At 37.1% G+C, this 15,382-nt stretch overlaps 3 protein-coding genes across 3 annotated transcripts; 2 read left to right on the top strand and 1 right to left on the bottom strand.

Annotated features, from left to right (window-relative positions):
• The first annotated feature begins 350 nt into the window (after positions 1 to 350).
• LOC111897276 (uncharacterized) lies at positions 351 to 1,059 on the top strand. Its single transcript, XM_023893240.3, has 2 exons — positions 351 to 677; positions 762 to 1,059. Exons 1-2 carry the CDS (start codon positions 468 to 470, stop codon positions 996 to 998), a joined length of 447 nt encoding a protein of 148 aa, XP_023749008.2. The 5' UTR covers positions 351 to 467; the 3' UTR covers positions 999 to 1,059.
• Positions 1,060 to 2,040: 981 nt separating this feature from the next.
• On the bottom strand, positions 2,041 to 3,641 carry LOC128126248 (uncharacterized). Its single transcript, XM_052764004.1, has 3 exons — positions 3,284 to 3,641; positions 2,723 to 3,198; positions 2,041 to 2,648 (listed from the first exon to the last, which is right to left on the bottom strand). Exons 1-3 carry the CDS (start codon positions 3,586 to 3,588, stop codon positions 2,266 to 2,268), a joined length of 1,164 nt encoding a protein of 387 aa, XP_052619964.1. The 5' UTR covers positions 3,589 to 3,641; the 3' UTR covers positions 2,041 to 2,265.
• Positions 3,642 to 5,589: 1,948 nt separating this feature from the next.
• Positions 5,590 to 7,529, top strand: LOC111897250 (pentatricopeptide repeat-containing protein At1g05750, chloroplastic). The gene has a single exon (XM_023893212.3). It carries the CDS (start codon positions 5,878 to 5,880, stop codon positions 7,423 to 7,425), a length of 1,548 nt encoding a protein of 515 aa, XP_023748980.1. The 5' UTR covers positions 5,590 to 5,877; the 3' UTR covers positions 7,426 to 7,529.
• Positions 7,530 to 15,382: the final 7,853 nt, after the last annotated feature.

The following is a 15,382-nucleotide window of genomic DNA, read 5'->3' as shown; positions in this document are numbered from 1 at the left end:
AATTGGTCAAATATTTTTGGACATATCGTATTCTTTTTGTAATTTTGGACTTGTCTGATTCGTAAATTTGTTGGATTCGTCGTTTTGTAATGTTGGATTTTTAATTTTTTAACTGTTAAAAAACTAGATTTTAAGCTTCTAAAGTTAGAAAAAATAGTTTTTTTTAGCCCAAAATAATTTTTTTTGACACATTAATGATCATGTAGTTCATACTAATAAATTATGTATCTAGATATTTTAGTGCAAATTACATATCTAGATATTAATTATTTTAGTGGGGATAATGACTTGAGAGGGTAACATACTATTACATTTTGTCACATTTGGTCACTAAACTTTTTTTCGTGCTCTAATAGCCATTTAACTTGTTCATTCGTGTAAATTTCACCCCTACGACTGATTATAGCCGGTTTCAATGGACTGGTCGATCCTACGTGTCAGTATGATCCTACGTGGCATGTAGGCTAATGTTATTAAAAGAGGGGTGTATGCGGTTCCTTGATTGTGCCCTAATACCCCCGATGGCTTCCTCCTCCAGCTTCTCATCATCCCTCAATCGATCAAGCAAGAAATCAACTGCGCACGATACAAAAACTTGTGATTGTGGGTTCCCTGCACGTATTCTAACATCAAAAACACCAAAGAATCCAGGGAGGCATTTCATGGTGTGCAATGAGGTAAACTATTTCACTTGAATCTTCTCCTTTTTCTGATTCTTTTTTCCTAATTTGAAATCTCATTACGAGTTATTTGTGTTGAAGGGTAAATGCAAATATTGGAAATGGTTGGATGTAGAACCTGTAGAAATGCCTCTAATGGAAGTGGTGGAGGGAATGAAAGTTGAATTAATAGCATTAAAGACCGAAGTAGAGAAGGTGAAGGAAGACATGGAACAAATGAAGAAGGAAAAGTGCTCTGATGCCATTGCAATGAAGGAAAAAATATATAAGTTTACCATAGGATTTCTTTTTTTGATCATCGTGTATATGATGAAATGATGTGAATGATGTATTGAAAGATGTTGTTTGAATGGAATGAATGTATTATCTTAACTTCTTATTGGAATCACAAAGTAGTAATTTTGACTGGAATGGAATCACAAAGTAGTAATTTTGACTGGAATGGAATCATAAAGTAGTAATTTTGACTAGAATGGAATCACAAAGTAGTAATTTTGATTGGAATGGAATCACAAAGTAGTAATTTTGACTGGAATGGAATCACAAAGTAGTAATTTTGACTGGAATGGAATCACAAAGTAGTAATTTTGACTGGAATGAAGGCATATATGTACAATTAATAGCATTACACATCAAAGACTTCTTTCTAACTCCAGTCAAAAGCTTAGCTAATTCCAGTCAACATCTTAGCTAATATGACCATAATCTTTCATAATGCTCTATTAGACTTCCTTCAATTAATAACATTACACATCAAGATGTTTAAATAACTTGTAATAGGCTAGAAAATAGGAATTGACGAAAATACCCTTAGTAGTAAAAATTGATTAACTGTCATTATCCCTTAATAACATTACACATCAAGATGTTTAAATAACTTGTAATAGACTAGAAAATAGGAATTGACGAAAATACCCTTAGTAGTAAAAACTGATTAACTGTCATTATCCCTTAATAACATTACACATCAACATGTTTAAATAACTTGTAATAGACTAGAAAATAGGAATTGACGAAAATACCCTTAGTAGTAAAAACTGATTAACTGTCATTATCCCTTAATAACATTACACATCAACATGTTTAAATAACTTGTAATAGACTAGAAAATAGGAATTGACGAAAATACCCTTAGTAGTAAAAACTGATTAACTGTCATTATCCCTTAATAACATTACACATCAACATGTTTAAATAACTTGTAATAGACTAGAAAATAGGAATTGACGAAACTACCCTTGGTAGTAAAAACTGATTAACTGTCATATTATCTAACAATATAGGATTCCATTCTTTGACTGTAATGGAATCATTGAGACAACAATGCATAGAAATAATAAGAAACTAATTGAATACGGTGGTTGAATTCATTGCAAATACTCCATCAATATTCTAAATTAAATAAAGGGTGAGTACTGAGTAGTTGTCTGCATACACAAGGACAAAAGATTCCTTCTAGGGACCACAAAAGAAGGGCAACCATGTGCCCACAAACCCAAAAGAAAAGCATAAATAACACATAGTATTGTCTTTACATCACAACTTGATAACAAAAGATGTGCCCACCTACTACCTACACACCTACTTAATTAAGGACTGCAGGGTTCTCTGCACTGCTCCCAACCCCAGGTATGTTCCTCCTCAATGCCATTTTGACAATCCTTTCAGAATATTTCCTCCGTCCAGTTCTACCAATTGGGGCCCTTCTTGGGACAGGCCTTGCAGCTGCTGGTGGTGGTGGTGGTGGAGGTGGTTGGGCTGGTGGTGGTGGTGGTGGTGGTGGTGGTGGAGGTGGTTGGGCTGCTGGTGGTGGTGGTGGTGGAGGTGGAGGTGGTTGGGCTGGTGGTGGTGGTGGTGGTGGAGGTGGTTGGGATGCTGCTGGTGGTTGACTTGGTCCTACTCCACTACCCCCTGATGAACTTGGTGGTTGACTTGGTCCTGCTCCACTACCCCTGGATGAACTTGGTGCTGCAACAAAAAACTGAAGTCTCAAGATTACATATTAAATTAATGTATTATGTTCATATAATTGGGACATTTACCTGATGTATTTGTTTGCTGCTTAGATGGACACTTTATCTTGTTATGACCTGGTTCCTTGCAAATACTACACTTTATCAGGGATCCCCTTCTTGTCACAGAATGTCTAACTGGTCCACTCAACTCCCTTTCCACTGCATCCCTCTTCCTTTTCACTGATGGCCTACCAGGTAATCTTCTTCTTTTGGGAGGCAAAGGCTTTCGATAAGGAACTTCTTCCCACATATCACTACCATTGACAGGGTTAATGCTATAATTATAGCATTTTAGAAAAGCCTCTTTACTGTATGATTGGGACACATATGTTTCTGCATCTTGATTCAGGGAAGAGATTGCAGCTACTCCATGTAAGCATGGTATCCCTGTAAGTTGCCATATTCTGCATGCACAAGTCTTTGCAATCAGATCCACTCCATATGCTGCATCATTGAACCTAACTTCATACTTTTGATAACCACAAGGAGTAACCCCCCACAATCTGTATAAGGCAATAATGACTACAAATTAATAACTAATAACACAAACTAATACTTGGATAGATGAATTGTAAAACTACATGTTACCTCTGTTTAACCTTCAAATCTTGTATACGCTTCCTAATACTTGGACAGATATTCAAATCCCATTCAATTCCTTCTACTCTTTGACTGTATATCCTCTCCATCACAAATATCCTAATCTCCTCTAGCATAGTGATGATTGGTTTCCTTCTAGCATGCCTAATAGCAGAATTGAAACTCTCACTCACCCCATTCTCAACTGCATCACAATCTCTGCCCTCTTTAAAAAATGCCTTAGACCAGGTAGTAGGATCTCTGTCTATAAGGTACTCATATGCTTGAGTATCTAAAGATTTGATCTTTTCCATTACATGTTTGAACTTCTGTTCAGTACTAGCTCTAACAGCCCTCCAAAAAAGCTTCCTGAAATGTTGACCGGTAAACCTTTTAGCAAAATTAGCCACAATGTGCCTGGCACATTGTCTATGTTCAGCTTCTGGACACCTTTCTTTTACTGCTTCTAGCAACCCCTACAAATAACAACAACAAAATTAGTGAAACATGCATAAAACCATATGTATAAATATGAACCAATGCTCACCTTGTGTCCATCAGAAAGAAGGGTAATGCCTGCACCAAGACCACCATCAATATCATCCATGAGGAGATCTATGAACCACTTCCATGTGGCCTTGTTCTCAACTCCAACTACAACCCATGCTATAGGGTAGATTTGGTTGTTTGCATCCCTCCCTACAGCTGCCAAAACTTCTCCCCTAACAATACCCTTTAGAAAGCAACCATCAAGGCCAATCACAGGCCTACACCCTTCCTTCCAACCATCACTTATAGCTTTAAAGCAGACATAGTACTTAGAAAACAAAGTTGTGGAATCTTGCATGATGTCTACATCCATCCTCACAGTAGACCCAGGGTTTGTCCTCAGAATTTCATGACCATATGACCATAATCTCCCATAATGTTCAATTAGACTTCCTTCAATTTCTTGTAATGCAAATTTCTTTGCATTTCTGCATTGCCCCTCACTCACATTTATATTGAATGTTGTTGAAACTTTAGCTTTCATCTTCATAACACTCATTTTTGGCTTCTCTATAATTTCACTCATAAACTGTTTTCCTAACCACTTATAAGTTACTATGGACCCAAACTTAAACACCCTGCTACAATTATGTTCACTAACTAAAGATTTTATCTGAAAAGTCCTCTCTTTACTCATCCAAGAGGCCCAAAGTCTAAATGGACAATTAGGTGACTTGTTTTTTTTGCAACACTTAACTAACAACCTTTGGGAGTCATTTTTTTCAAACCAGAGATCATATCCATTAGCAACTGCATAGTTGCTCAACATGTTTTTAAGTTCATCAGGGTTAGAAAATCGCATACCTAACAGTGGTTTCATCTGATTCCATGGTTGTCTATCATCATGTACAGGGTATCGAGGTTCAAGATATTCAACATCTTCATCTAATGTGTCTACACAAAGTTTGTTTAAGAACCTGTCACCCTTGGTTTTGTTGGCTGGGAATGGATATTCAACATCATCTTCTTCATGATCAACAAAATAAGTCTCCGAGAATACTGAGTCTTCATCCTCTTCACAGCTGTAGTCTTGATCTTCAATTTCCTCTTCTTCAATCCATTCGAAGATTGGTTCATTATAGTGGTCCACATACACATTCATTCTCCTCTCATTTGCATAAGCCAAATCCAAAAATTCTTTGTAATCACCGTCATTCACCAGTGTATGAATTCCCTGACTTAAAGACTCTTGTGGAAGGCAGAAGTAAATGTCTTTGCTTCTAGTTCTGGTGAGCTTTTGAAGGAATTCCATGAACTCCTCGTACTCAAATGCACTGAAGTCAACATCTCCTACTGATTGTTTGTCGGGATCAAAGTATACTAATGGGTTGGGTGCAAACGTTCCATTATAGTGGAAATCCACTACAATGAAGTTTCGATCTATGGGACATTGAGATGAAGCCATTAAAGAGACCGATTGAACATTGAAGGAGAAAAAATCGGGGGTTAATGAGACTTGGTGCCCTAATCGAATTTAAGGACCAAACGAGACTTCACTCTTAACTTTAATGAGGATGGGAGGCAAAATCGGGGCCTACATGCCATCTCATTGTCCACCTAGGAAAAAAAAGCCACATCAGACCCATGCAACCGGTGAAACCGGCTATAATCAGTCGTAGGGGTGAAATTTACACGAATGAACAAGTTAAATGGCTCTTAGAGCACGAAAAAAAGTTTAGTGACCAAATGTGACAAAATGGAATAGTATGTTACCCTCTCAAGTCATTATCCCTATTTTAGTGTCACCACATTCGAGTCTCTTTCATATATTTTATGAAGATGTATTCATAGAGTGAGCAAATACGTGCAACTTCTTACTTTCCTAGTTACTCCGGCGGAGAGGAGACTTGAGAGGAAAAGCGGCAGCCGATAGAGCCCACGGCGGAGGTTAGAGGATAGCAGTCATTCTACCTGGGTAACTCTTCCCTTAAAACTATGGATTTGTGTATGCTCTTACTTGCAGATATTGAAAAAAATCACATGTAAAGACGATGAAGCTGTAGCATTAACTTGTGCTTACAAAGCGACGGGATAAGAATAAGATACCTAACGAAATGAGTCTCTTTGCTTCCTCAACACTTACCATCTGTGCACCACCACATGACCACAACGACAACCACTTCACTCATCCTCCTCGCATCCTTCCAATCCCCACAAAACAGCACGCTATATTCCGCCATACAACTGCTGATGACTCCAGTTTCGGTGAACTTAACGTCTCTTCATGGACCTCATCCATTGCTCGTTACTGCCGAACCGGTCGTTTAGATCGTGCTGCTGCGGAGTTCACTCGTATGAGAGTTGCCGGAGTCGAACCTAATCACATTACCTTCGTGACTCTTCTCTCCAGCTGTGCTGATTTCCCTTTGCATGCTCTTTCTTTTGGATCTTCAATTCATGCTCTCGTCTGTAAATTCGGGTATGATAAAGATAACGTCAAGGTGGGTACGGCTATCATTGATATGTACTGTAAATGCAATCGGGTAGACATTGCTTGCTTGTGCTTTGAGAAGATGGATTTCAAGAATAAAGTCACCTGGAATACTCTGGTAGGTGGATTGATGAGAAATGGAGAAATTACTAGAGCAGTCCAGGTGTTCGATGAAATGCCTGAGAGAGATGTAATTTCATATACAGCGTTAATTGATGGGTTTGTAAAGAAAGGTCATTACGAACATGCATTGGAGTGGTTTCAAGAAATGCTGGCTTCTGGAATTCAACCTGATCATGTCACCATTGTTTCTGCACTCTCTGCTTCTGCAAATTTAGGAGCACTTGGATTAGGCTTATGGCTTCATCGACTTGTACTAAAAGGTAAACTAAACAACAACATCCGTATAAATAATTCATTAATAGACATGTACTCAAGATGTGGTTGCACCGAATTTGCTCTTCAAGTATTTCACACCATGTCTAAACACAATCTAGTCTCATGGAACTCCCTCATTGTGGGATTCGCTCTTAATGGGAATCCAGAAAACACTCTCAAGTATTTTTACCAGATGCAGAAAGATGGTTTCAAGCCAGATGAAGTGACCTTCACTGGAGCTCTTACTGCATGTAGCCATGGTGGCTTAATCGATGAAAGTTTGAAACTTTTTGACATGATGACACAAGACTATAAAATAACACCAAGAATCGAGCATTATGGATGTTTAGTAGATCTTTATAGTCGCGCACGTATGTTAAAACAAGCCCTAAATGTTATACAGAATATGCCCATGAAACCAAATGAAGTTATATTAGGATCAGTTCTTGCAGCATGTAGAGTGGCTGAAGATGTGGAATTGGCTGAAAAGTTGATGAGGTTTATAAGTGAAGTAAACCCTGGTGGGGATTCGAATTATGTTCTTCTTTCGAATATATATGCTGCTGGAAAAGATTGGCATAAGGCAAGCAGCGTGAGGAAGAGAATGAAGAATAAAGGTATTGAGAAGAATCCAGGTGTGAGTTCAATTGAAATTGATGGTAAAGTTGTTAAATTTGTAGCTGGGGATAAATCTCATGATAAATCTGAGTGTGTTTATAAAATGTTACAAAATCTTTCTTGTGAGTTGATGATCTCTGGGTATGTTCCAGAAGTTAATATGAGGGAACATTAACAATACTAGTGAACAAGAACACTTGATAATGAAACTGGCAAATGAAATAGTGACATGTGTAATATTTAATGTTTATTTAATGATATATTAATATATTAATATGACACATGTTATCATTTAATTGGGTAGGAGGATTTATAAGAACAAAAGTAAGAGGATATTTAATTTCTCTTAATTTAAATTTGATTGGATTGTTAAATTTATAAACTTCTCATCATCTTAAATAGGTAGGAAGAAAAGTAGGAACAAAAAGTAGAAGAATATTTAATTTCTCATTTGTAAAATAAGATTTCATATATGTGAACACAAATACTCAACTCAAAGCTTTGTTGTATTGAATAACATACCTGACTCTTATATAGAGCATTACAAAACAGAAAGATTAAAGAGATCAACAATGACTAAGCATAATCTCCAAATGCCCTACTCAAAACTAGGAGAAATTTGAACGAACTAGTGAACTACTGTCCCTACATAATTGGGGCTTTATAAAGAAATCCTAACTTCATTGGCTTTATCTTATCAAATCCTTACCCAAACTGAGATTGCTTAAAAAAAATCTCAATTTGTATTTTCAATACTTTGAACTCCCAAGTAATTTCCGCATTTTCTGGAAAGTCTTAAGCTTCAAAGGCTTTGTTATAATGTTTGAAATTTGATCACAAGTTACGTTGGAAATCTTAGTGTGTGTGTGTATATATATATATATATATATATATATATATATATATATATATATATATATATATATATATATATATATATATATATATATATATATATATATATATATATATATATATATATAGAGAGAGAGAGAGAGAGAGAGAGAGAGAGAGAGAGTTAGGATCATATATAATCATCAAATATTGTATGAATGTGTGACCAATTCTAGACCAATCATTATATAAGGAAATAATAATAACTTTAACAATAAATAATTATGGTGAATAAATGAATCAATTAATAAGCCATTAAAATGAAACGTTACAAAAAATAGATAATAAACAAATATATAGTATATAAGGGAAATAGTAAAAAATATACAAATTCTTATGAAAACATATAACCATTTTGAACCATAAATTGGCCACACAGGACAAACTTATAAATTTGTAACAAAGCAATAATATATATTTAAAATCATATATATAGATGTATCATTGTTTACTGAGTAAAAAAACAAAGCAATAATATGTAGCTTTCAACTTACCGAATTAACTTTATGTCCTTATTTATACTAATTTTTTAGAATGTTCAATCCCAAATATCTTCATACCTACAAAAATAATAGAACAGGTTGAGTTCAAGTATGCTCAATCTTTTGTGAAGTGTATCATCGGAAATGTAGTTTTTTTTTGTTGTTTTTTTTTAATATAAACTTTTTTTCTAATAAAAAATATATAATCTTTGTACCAAATGTTGTAACTTTTCTCTTTCTTGTTTATACGAGGAAAATAAAATTTTTAATTGAATGATTTATTGGTTAACGTGAAAAGGTAAAGATAAAGACATCCAAAAACCATAAAAAAAACAAATAAAAATTCTTCAAGAACCATTACAGATTCTTAGAGAATAGTAGTATATAGTATGAATTTTGTACGTAGTCTTTAAAAATGATTATAGATTTTTAAAGAATATTAGTTATAATTATAAATTGTGCATATTCGTTAAGAATAGTTACATATTCATAAAGAATACAGTAAATAAGTTGGTGTATATTTCTTCTTTTATGTCGTAATATTCTTAAAGAATTTTAACTGTAAAAAAAAATATTTGAAAGAAATCGTATTCTATAAGAATGAAAGATTGAAAATATAAGTTCATATATGTTTCATTACGTCGAATGCTAAAAACATATATTTGAATGTATTAAATAAAATATAACATTTGATTTGATTTTTATTAATTAATTTGATGTAATTAGTTGCCTAATATATAAGGAAATTTCATTTCTCTCTCTTCATAAAATTTAATATTTGCCTTTATAATTAATTAAGTGTAATTATAGAGTAATTGCTAGTCCATGTTAGTAACATGTATCCTAATATCATATCCTTTTATTTTTTTTAATCTAAATGCTAGAACTTAGTCACACATTCACACAATACATACGATTATTATTTAATCCTAACCCTATATATATATATATATATATATATATATATATATATATATATATATATATATATATATATATATATATATATAACTCTAAGTGGATTTGTGTTCTTCTCCGTGAGAGCTTCGAAATATTGGTAGAAAGACCATACTCAAGTGAGTTTATAAGTTTGAATGTATGATAGGCTTACAAGCTTGTATATATGGTTTTACTTCAACTTCTAGCCGCACGCAAGAGGTGTGAATCTTGGATTTTGTAGGCCAAATTCACCGAACTTATGTGAACTTGTGTCTGGGCGCGGCATGTGGAGACGAATGCAGCTCCAAAAATTCAGGCTCGTGCAACCCTCGTTTTTGCTAAACTTGACAGTTTTAGTCCTTGGCTTGAATTTTGTAACTGATATTGTGCATTCAATGTGTACTTAATGGCATTAATTGAAACAATCAATTCCTTAATGACGTATTGATTTCTTGCTGTTATTTCCTTAATGGCGGACTTCAAACATGTCAATGGAATCACTTATCTAAGGAACACCCTTAAGCATCTCTTTGTCGTGCAACATATGAAACCTTTTCACTTTCAAATGACCATATTTTCGATTCCATAGGTGAGCTGTGACATCCTCGCTAGCAGTTTACAGGCATGTTGTAAGAGTTTTTATATTAGTTATAAGCACAAACATCCCGTTTGGTGACATATTTGATTGCAACATCATCCCCCATCTCTGTGAAAAAGTTTGCAGCTATCGTTTTCAAAAATTGAAAGGTTTTTCTTTTGTAGCTGCCATATACCTTTCCCTTTCACTTGCATTCTTGCATTGTTTCCAAGCCTTGCAAAGTGTGTGAATTGCTCATCCAAATTTATGAACTAACTCTTGTTACTTGTCATACGATTGGAACAACCTGCGTCTAAAAACAATATTCCTCCTCTTTGACCTCCTTCCCATTTGACTATGCCATGAACAACAACTCCTATTTGTCAGTACATATTGAATTGGTGTGTGCAGATGGTGATTTTCATTTGGGATTAATAATGCAGGTTGCCTTCAGTTCACAGTTGAAAGGACAAGGGACATAGTCCATAGAGCAGTTGTCTGAAGGCACTCTTATTTGCTATGCGTCGATGTGGTCCTCCTCCCTTTTTCCCTTTTCATGGAATTCAAAATGATAAGACTTACATTTAAAGCCTCCAGACAACGGGTATGTGGATTGTGTCCCTCGTCCAAGGAAGGAAATCCACAATATTAATCCCAAGCGGCAATCAAGACTGTTTTTGAGTACCAACAGTCATAAGAATCCTTATTGTACTTTGAATTTTGTTTATATTATTGCATGGAAGGACCGAATGGAACCGAAAATCTTTTTAGGGCTCTTTTCGAAGACGAGAATGGGCAGGGGCATTTATGTCTTTCATACAGACAAGAAACCAAGAGTAGGGAAAAGATTGCAATGTTTGTCCCATTGTCATAGTTCCAGTTCTGATCCAAACACAACTAAACCTGTCCTGTCTGCATACTAAACGGGACTTAATGATAGCATGTCAAACAAATTACGGACCTCAATTGTGCATGCTTTGCCTCATTTCTTTTCTTTTTATTGTTGTTAGCATCCTTTGATACTTAATGCTGACCAAGCAATTAGGAGAATAAAAGGGCACGTGGGTTACTTGCCCAGTAAAAGATTCGTTGCTATTTTTTTTTTCTGTTTTCAGTTGTATTTAGCCTATTTAAAGTTCATTGTTTTAGCTGTCAAGTACATGTAACCTTTTTCGGTTTCATTCATTCAATAAAGGCAATCATTCGGCTATCTTGTTCCCGTTATACCCCTGGTAATTTTACTGTTAGATTAAGCCTTGCCCACCAACAAGTGGTATCAGAGCTTTAAGGTTCTGATCGTATGTATGCCCAAGATCATTAGATACGATACCATGACAGTAGCTTCAACATCCAATCCACCAAAAGACAGCCCATATCCTCTTCAATGCCCAATGATAACCTCATCAAATTACAATACATGGTCGATCAAGATGGAAGCCATTATGGATACCCATGGGTTGTGGGATGCCATTGAGCCACAAACCAGTGTAGTTGTGGATGAGAGAAAGAGCAAGCAAGCTCGAGCCTTCATCTTTCAGTCGATCCCAGAAGAGATGCTAGCACAGGCTGCGAAGAAGAAGACAGTCAAGGAGGTTTGGGACTCTCTAAAGTCACGGTATGTGGGTGTAGAGAGGGTCCAAAAGGCGAGGTTATGGGTATTTAAAAGCGAGTTCGAAGCACTCCAAATGAAAGAAACGGAGACCATAGATGAATATGAAGGGAATATATCAGCTATGATCTCAAAGTTTGGAAGTGCATGGGCAATTTTGGAAGATGAAGAATTGGTGAGAAAGTTATTTGACACTGTTCCGGAAAGATTTATAAATCATGTGGCTTCAATTGAACAAAGCTCCGACATGGAGTCCATGCCATTCGAGGAGGCAATTGGGCACTTAAAGGCTTATGAGGATCGACTCCGACTCCGGAAGGCAAACTCAGGTGGTGATAATGCCTTGTTACTTGCAAAGTCGGAGGTCTCCTCAAGTCATCGAAGTCCAAGCAAGACCGGGGGTCGGGGGATAGGGGCAAGTAGTGACAGAGGCGGAAGAGGCGGTTCACGGGGTCGGGGGTCGACTCGTGGAAGAGGCGGATGTTTTGGTGGTAGTTCACGACAGGAAGCAAATAACTCCAACCGGAAACCACGCGACAAAAGCCATATAAGATGTTTCGAGTGCCAAGAACTTGGCCATTATGCTTCCGAATGTAAAGCCAAAAAGCAGCAAGATCAGGAGGTGAACTTAGCTACAAATACAGATGGACCTGATTTGCTGCTAACCGTACATAGAGAAGAAAATACAAGTATGGTCCTTCTGAATGAGGAGAAGGTGTATTCGAATCAATTAAAAGAAATAGAAGATAATAACATGTGGTACCTAGACAATGGGGCTAGTAACCACATAACTGGTTCTAAAGAGTTATTTGCAGAACGAGATGAAAAGGTGACTGGACAAGTAAGATTTGGAGACAGATCTAAGGTTCCTATCAAGGGGAAAGGTACTCTATTGTTTGATTGCAAAAATGGTGATCAGTTTATTATCCCAGATGTATATTATATCCCAGCTCTACATAGCAATATAATTAGCTTGGGACAGATGACTGAGGAGGGATATGATATAGGAATGAAGAGGGAATTCCTGAAGATGTATGATGAAACTGGTCGGTTGATCATGAAGGTACAGAGGTTAAGAAATAGATTATATAAGATAAAACTCACACCTGGGAAGCCTACGTGCTTGTCTGTGAGTATGGTTGATGACTCATGGCTGTGGCATGCACGTATGGGCCACACGAATTTCAGAATGTTGTAAGAAATGACACGGAAGCAAATGGTGATAGGACTGCCTCTAGTAACTCATCCATCACAGGTGTGTGAAGGATGTATGGTAGGTAAGCAATCTAGACAAAGCCTTCTAAAGGCGGCCCAATGGAGAGCTAAGGAACCACTCCAATTGTTACACGTGGATCTCTGTGGACCCATCACACCTGCAACAAAGGGCTACAATCAATACTTTTTACTAATTGTCGATGATTATTCCAGATACATGTGGGTGCACCTGATCAAAACCAAAGATGAGGCCTTTGGGATGTTCTCAAACTACAAGTAGAGAAGGAGAGTGGCCATACGATCAGGATGCTAAGAACCGACCGTAGGGGAGAATTTAACTCCAACCAATTCTTGGAGTTTTGTGAAAAAGCTGGAATACGACAACAACTAATGACTCCACATACCCCCCAACAAAATGGCATAGTGGAACGTCGCAATCGAACGGTTCTGGAGATGACGAGATCGTTACTCAAGGCCATGACGATGCCAGATCAATTCTAGGGTGAGGCGGTGAGACACTCGGTATACTTGCTGAACAAAACTGGAACAAAGGCACTCAAGGACGTGACCCCGTACGAGGCTTAGAAGGGTTCAAAGCCTTCGGTGGCACACCTTAAGGTTTTTGGGTGTGTGGGTTTTGTCAAGAAATTACGGGGCATATCCAAATTAAGTGACCGGAGTGAAACCATGGTTTATTTGGGGGTGGAAGAAGGAAAAAAAGGGTATCGACTGTACAATCCCAGGAATCACCTGATTGTAATTGCTAGAGATGTTGTGTTTGAAGAATCGAAATCGTGGGTTTAGACTGAAGATACAATAGATGAGCCACTTACTACAACCTACTAGACCAATAACATATCTAATGTTGTGGCCCAACCTCAACCGACCCAAGAACAAATGGAAGCGGATGATCCATAATCAATACCCCTGATGCCGTTACCAAACAACACGTTGGAAGACTCATTCTTTGAAAACTCGCAGTCGCCACCTGATAGTGATCCACGGTCAACACCTCCAAGCAAATATCCCAGTAATTACGAAGACCCATATTCGACAGCCTCATTCGATGATACCCCAACAAAAGGATTTCTCAATTAATGAAATATACCAAAATACCGAAAGAATGGGTGATGACGAGGTACAGAGACTGTATGAGCAAAATCAAGAATTGCTATTGTTTGACGATGAACCCACAACATTTGAAGAAGCATCAATTGAAAGAAATTGGAAGCTAGCTATGGAGGCAGAGTTGAAATCGATCAAGAAAAACAATACCTGGGTTTTGATCAAATTGCCACTAAACCGAAAGGAAATTGGGTTAAAATGGGTATTCAAGTTGAAAAGAGATGCAACAGGAAACGTGATCAAGCACAAGGCCCGATTAGTCGCTAAGGGGTATGTTTAAGAAAAGGGCGTTGATTTTGAGGATGTTTTTGAACTAGCGGCTCGTTTGGAAACTATAAGGTTAATCTTGGCACTAGCGACAAGAGAAATCTGGCTTGTACATCACTTAGATGTCAAGTCTGCGTTTCTACACGGTGACCTCAAGGAGGAGGTTTATGTCTCTCAGCCAACGGGGTTCTGAGTCAAGGGAAAGGAGAATATGGTCTATCGTCTCCGGAAGGCTCTGTACGGGTTAAGACAGGCTCCAAGAGCCTGGAACATGAAGCTAAACCAGTCACTCAAGCAACTAGGATTCACCAGACGTGCTCAAGAGCAAGCAATCTATAAGGTACATAAATCCAATTTAATCCTCATCATAGGGGTATATGTGGATGACCTTATAGTTACTGGCTCAAGTGAAAAGGGAATCCTAGAATTCAAGAAAAGAATGATGCAAGTGTTTGATATGAGTGACTTGGGACTTCTATCCAATTACTTGGGAATAGAGGTATTTCAAGGAAAAGATGGAATTATGCTCACACAGCAAGGGTATGCAAAGAAAATCCTAAAGCTAGCAGGAATGGAAGAGTGTAAAAGCTCTCAGTACCCAATGGAAGCTAAGCTAAAGCTGACCAAGGATGAACAGGGAGAACCTGTAAATGCAACAAATTACAGGAAATTGGTTGGTAGCTTGAGATACCTAGTACACACAAGACCTGATCTGAACTTTAGTGTTGGAGTTGTGAGCAGATATATGTAGAATCCAAAACAAAGCCATTATGCAGCCATAAACATATCCTGAGATATGTAAAAGGAACAACTGGATATGGTCTAATGTATCATAGAGGAGGTGATGGCATGCTAGTAGGGTATAGTGACAACAATTACAGTGATGATAGGGAGGATGGAAGAGGACCCACAGGTGTGACATACTACTTCTCAGGAAATTTAATAACATGGGCCTCACAAAAGCAACAAACTGTTGCTCTAAGCTCGTGTGAGGCGGAATACATGGCTGCAAATGCAGCTGCTT

Source organism: Lactuca sativa, chromosome 5, assembly GCF_002870075.4.
Source record: "Lactuca sativa cultivar Salinas chromosome 5, Lsat_Salinas_v11, whole genome shotgun sequence".
NCBI classification, from domain to species: domain Eukaryota; kingdom Viridiplantae; phylum Streptophyta; class Magnoliopsida; order Asterales; family Asteraceae; genus Lactuca; species Lactuca sativa.
The sequence above is the reverse complement of the archived record's forward strand: the minus strand, read 5'-3'. Positions and strand labels throughout refer to the sequence as shown.

Bases quoted from the DNA above. Each gene is read 5' to 3' on its own strand.
- LOC111897276 (XM_023893240.3), top strand. From the start codon at position 468: ATGTTATTAAAAGAGGGGTGTATGCGGTTCCTTGATTGTGCCCTAATA. The intron at 678-761 runs GTAAACTATTTC...TTTGTGTTGAAG, and splicing joins ATTTCATGGTGTGCAATGAG to GGTAAATGCAAATATTGGAA.
- LOC128126248 (XM_052764004.1), bottom strand. From the start codon at position 3,588: ATGGAAAAGATCAAATCTTTAGATACTCAAGCATATGAGTACCTTATA. The intron at 3,199-3,283 runs GTAACATGTAGT...TGCCTTATACAG, and splicing joins GATTTGAAGGTTAAACAGAG to ATTGTGGGGGGTTACTCCTT. The intron at 2,649-2,722 runs GTAAATGTCCCA...TTTTTGTTGCAG, and splicing joins GCAGCAAACAAATACATCAG to CACCAAGTTCATCCAGGGGT.
- LOC111897250 (XM_023893212.3), top strand. From the start codon at position 5,878: ATGAGTCTCTTTGCTTCCTCAACACTTACCATCTGTGCACCACCACAT.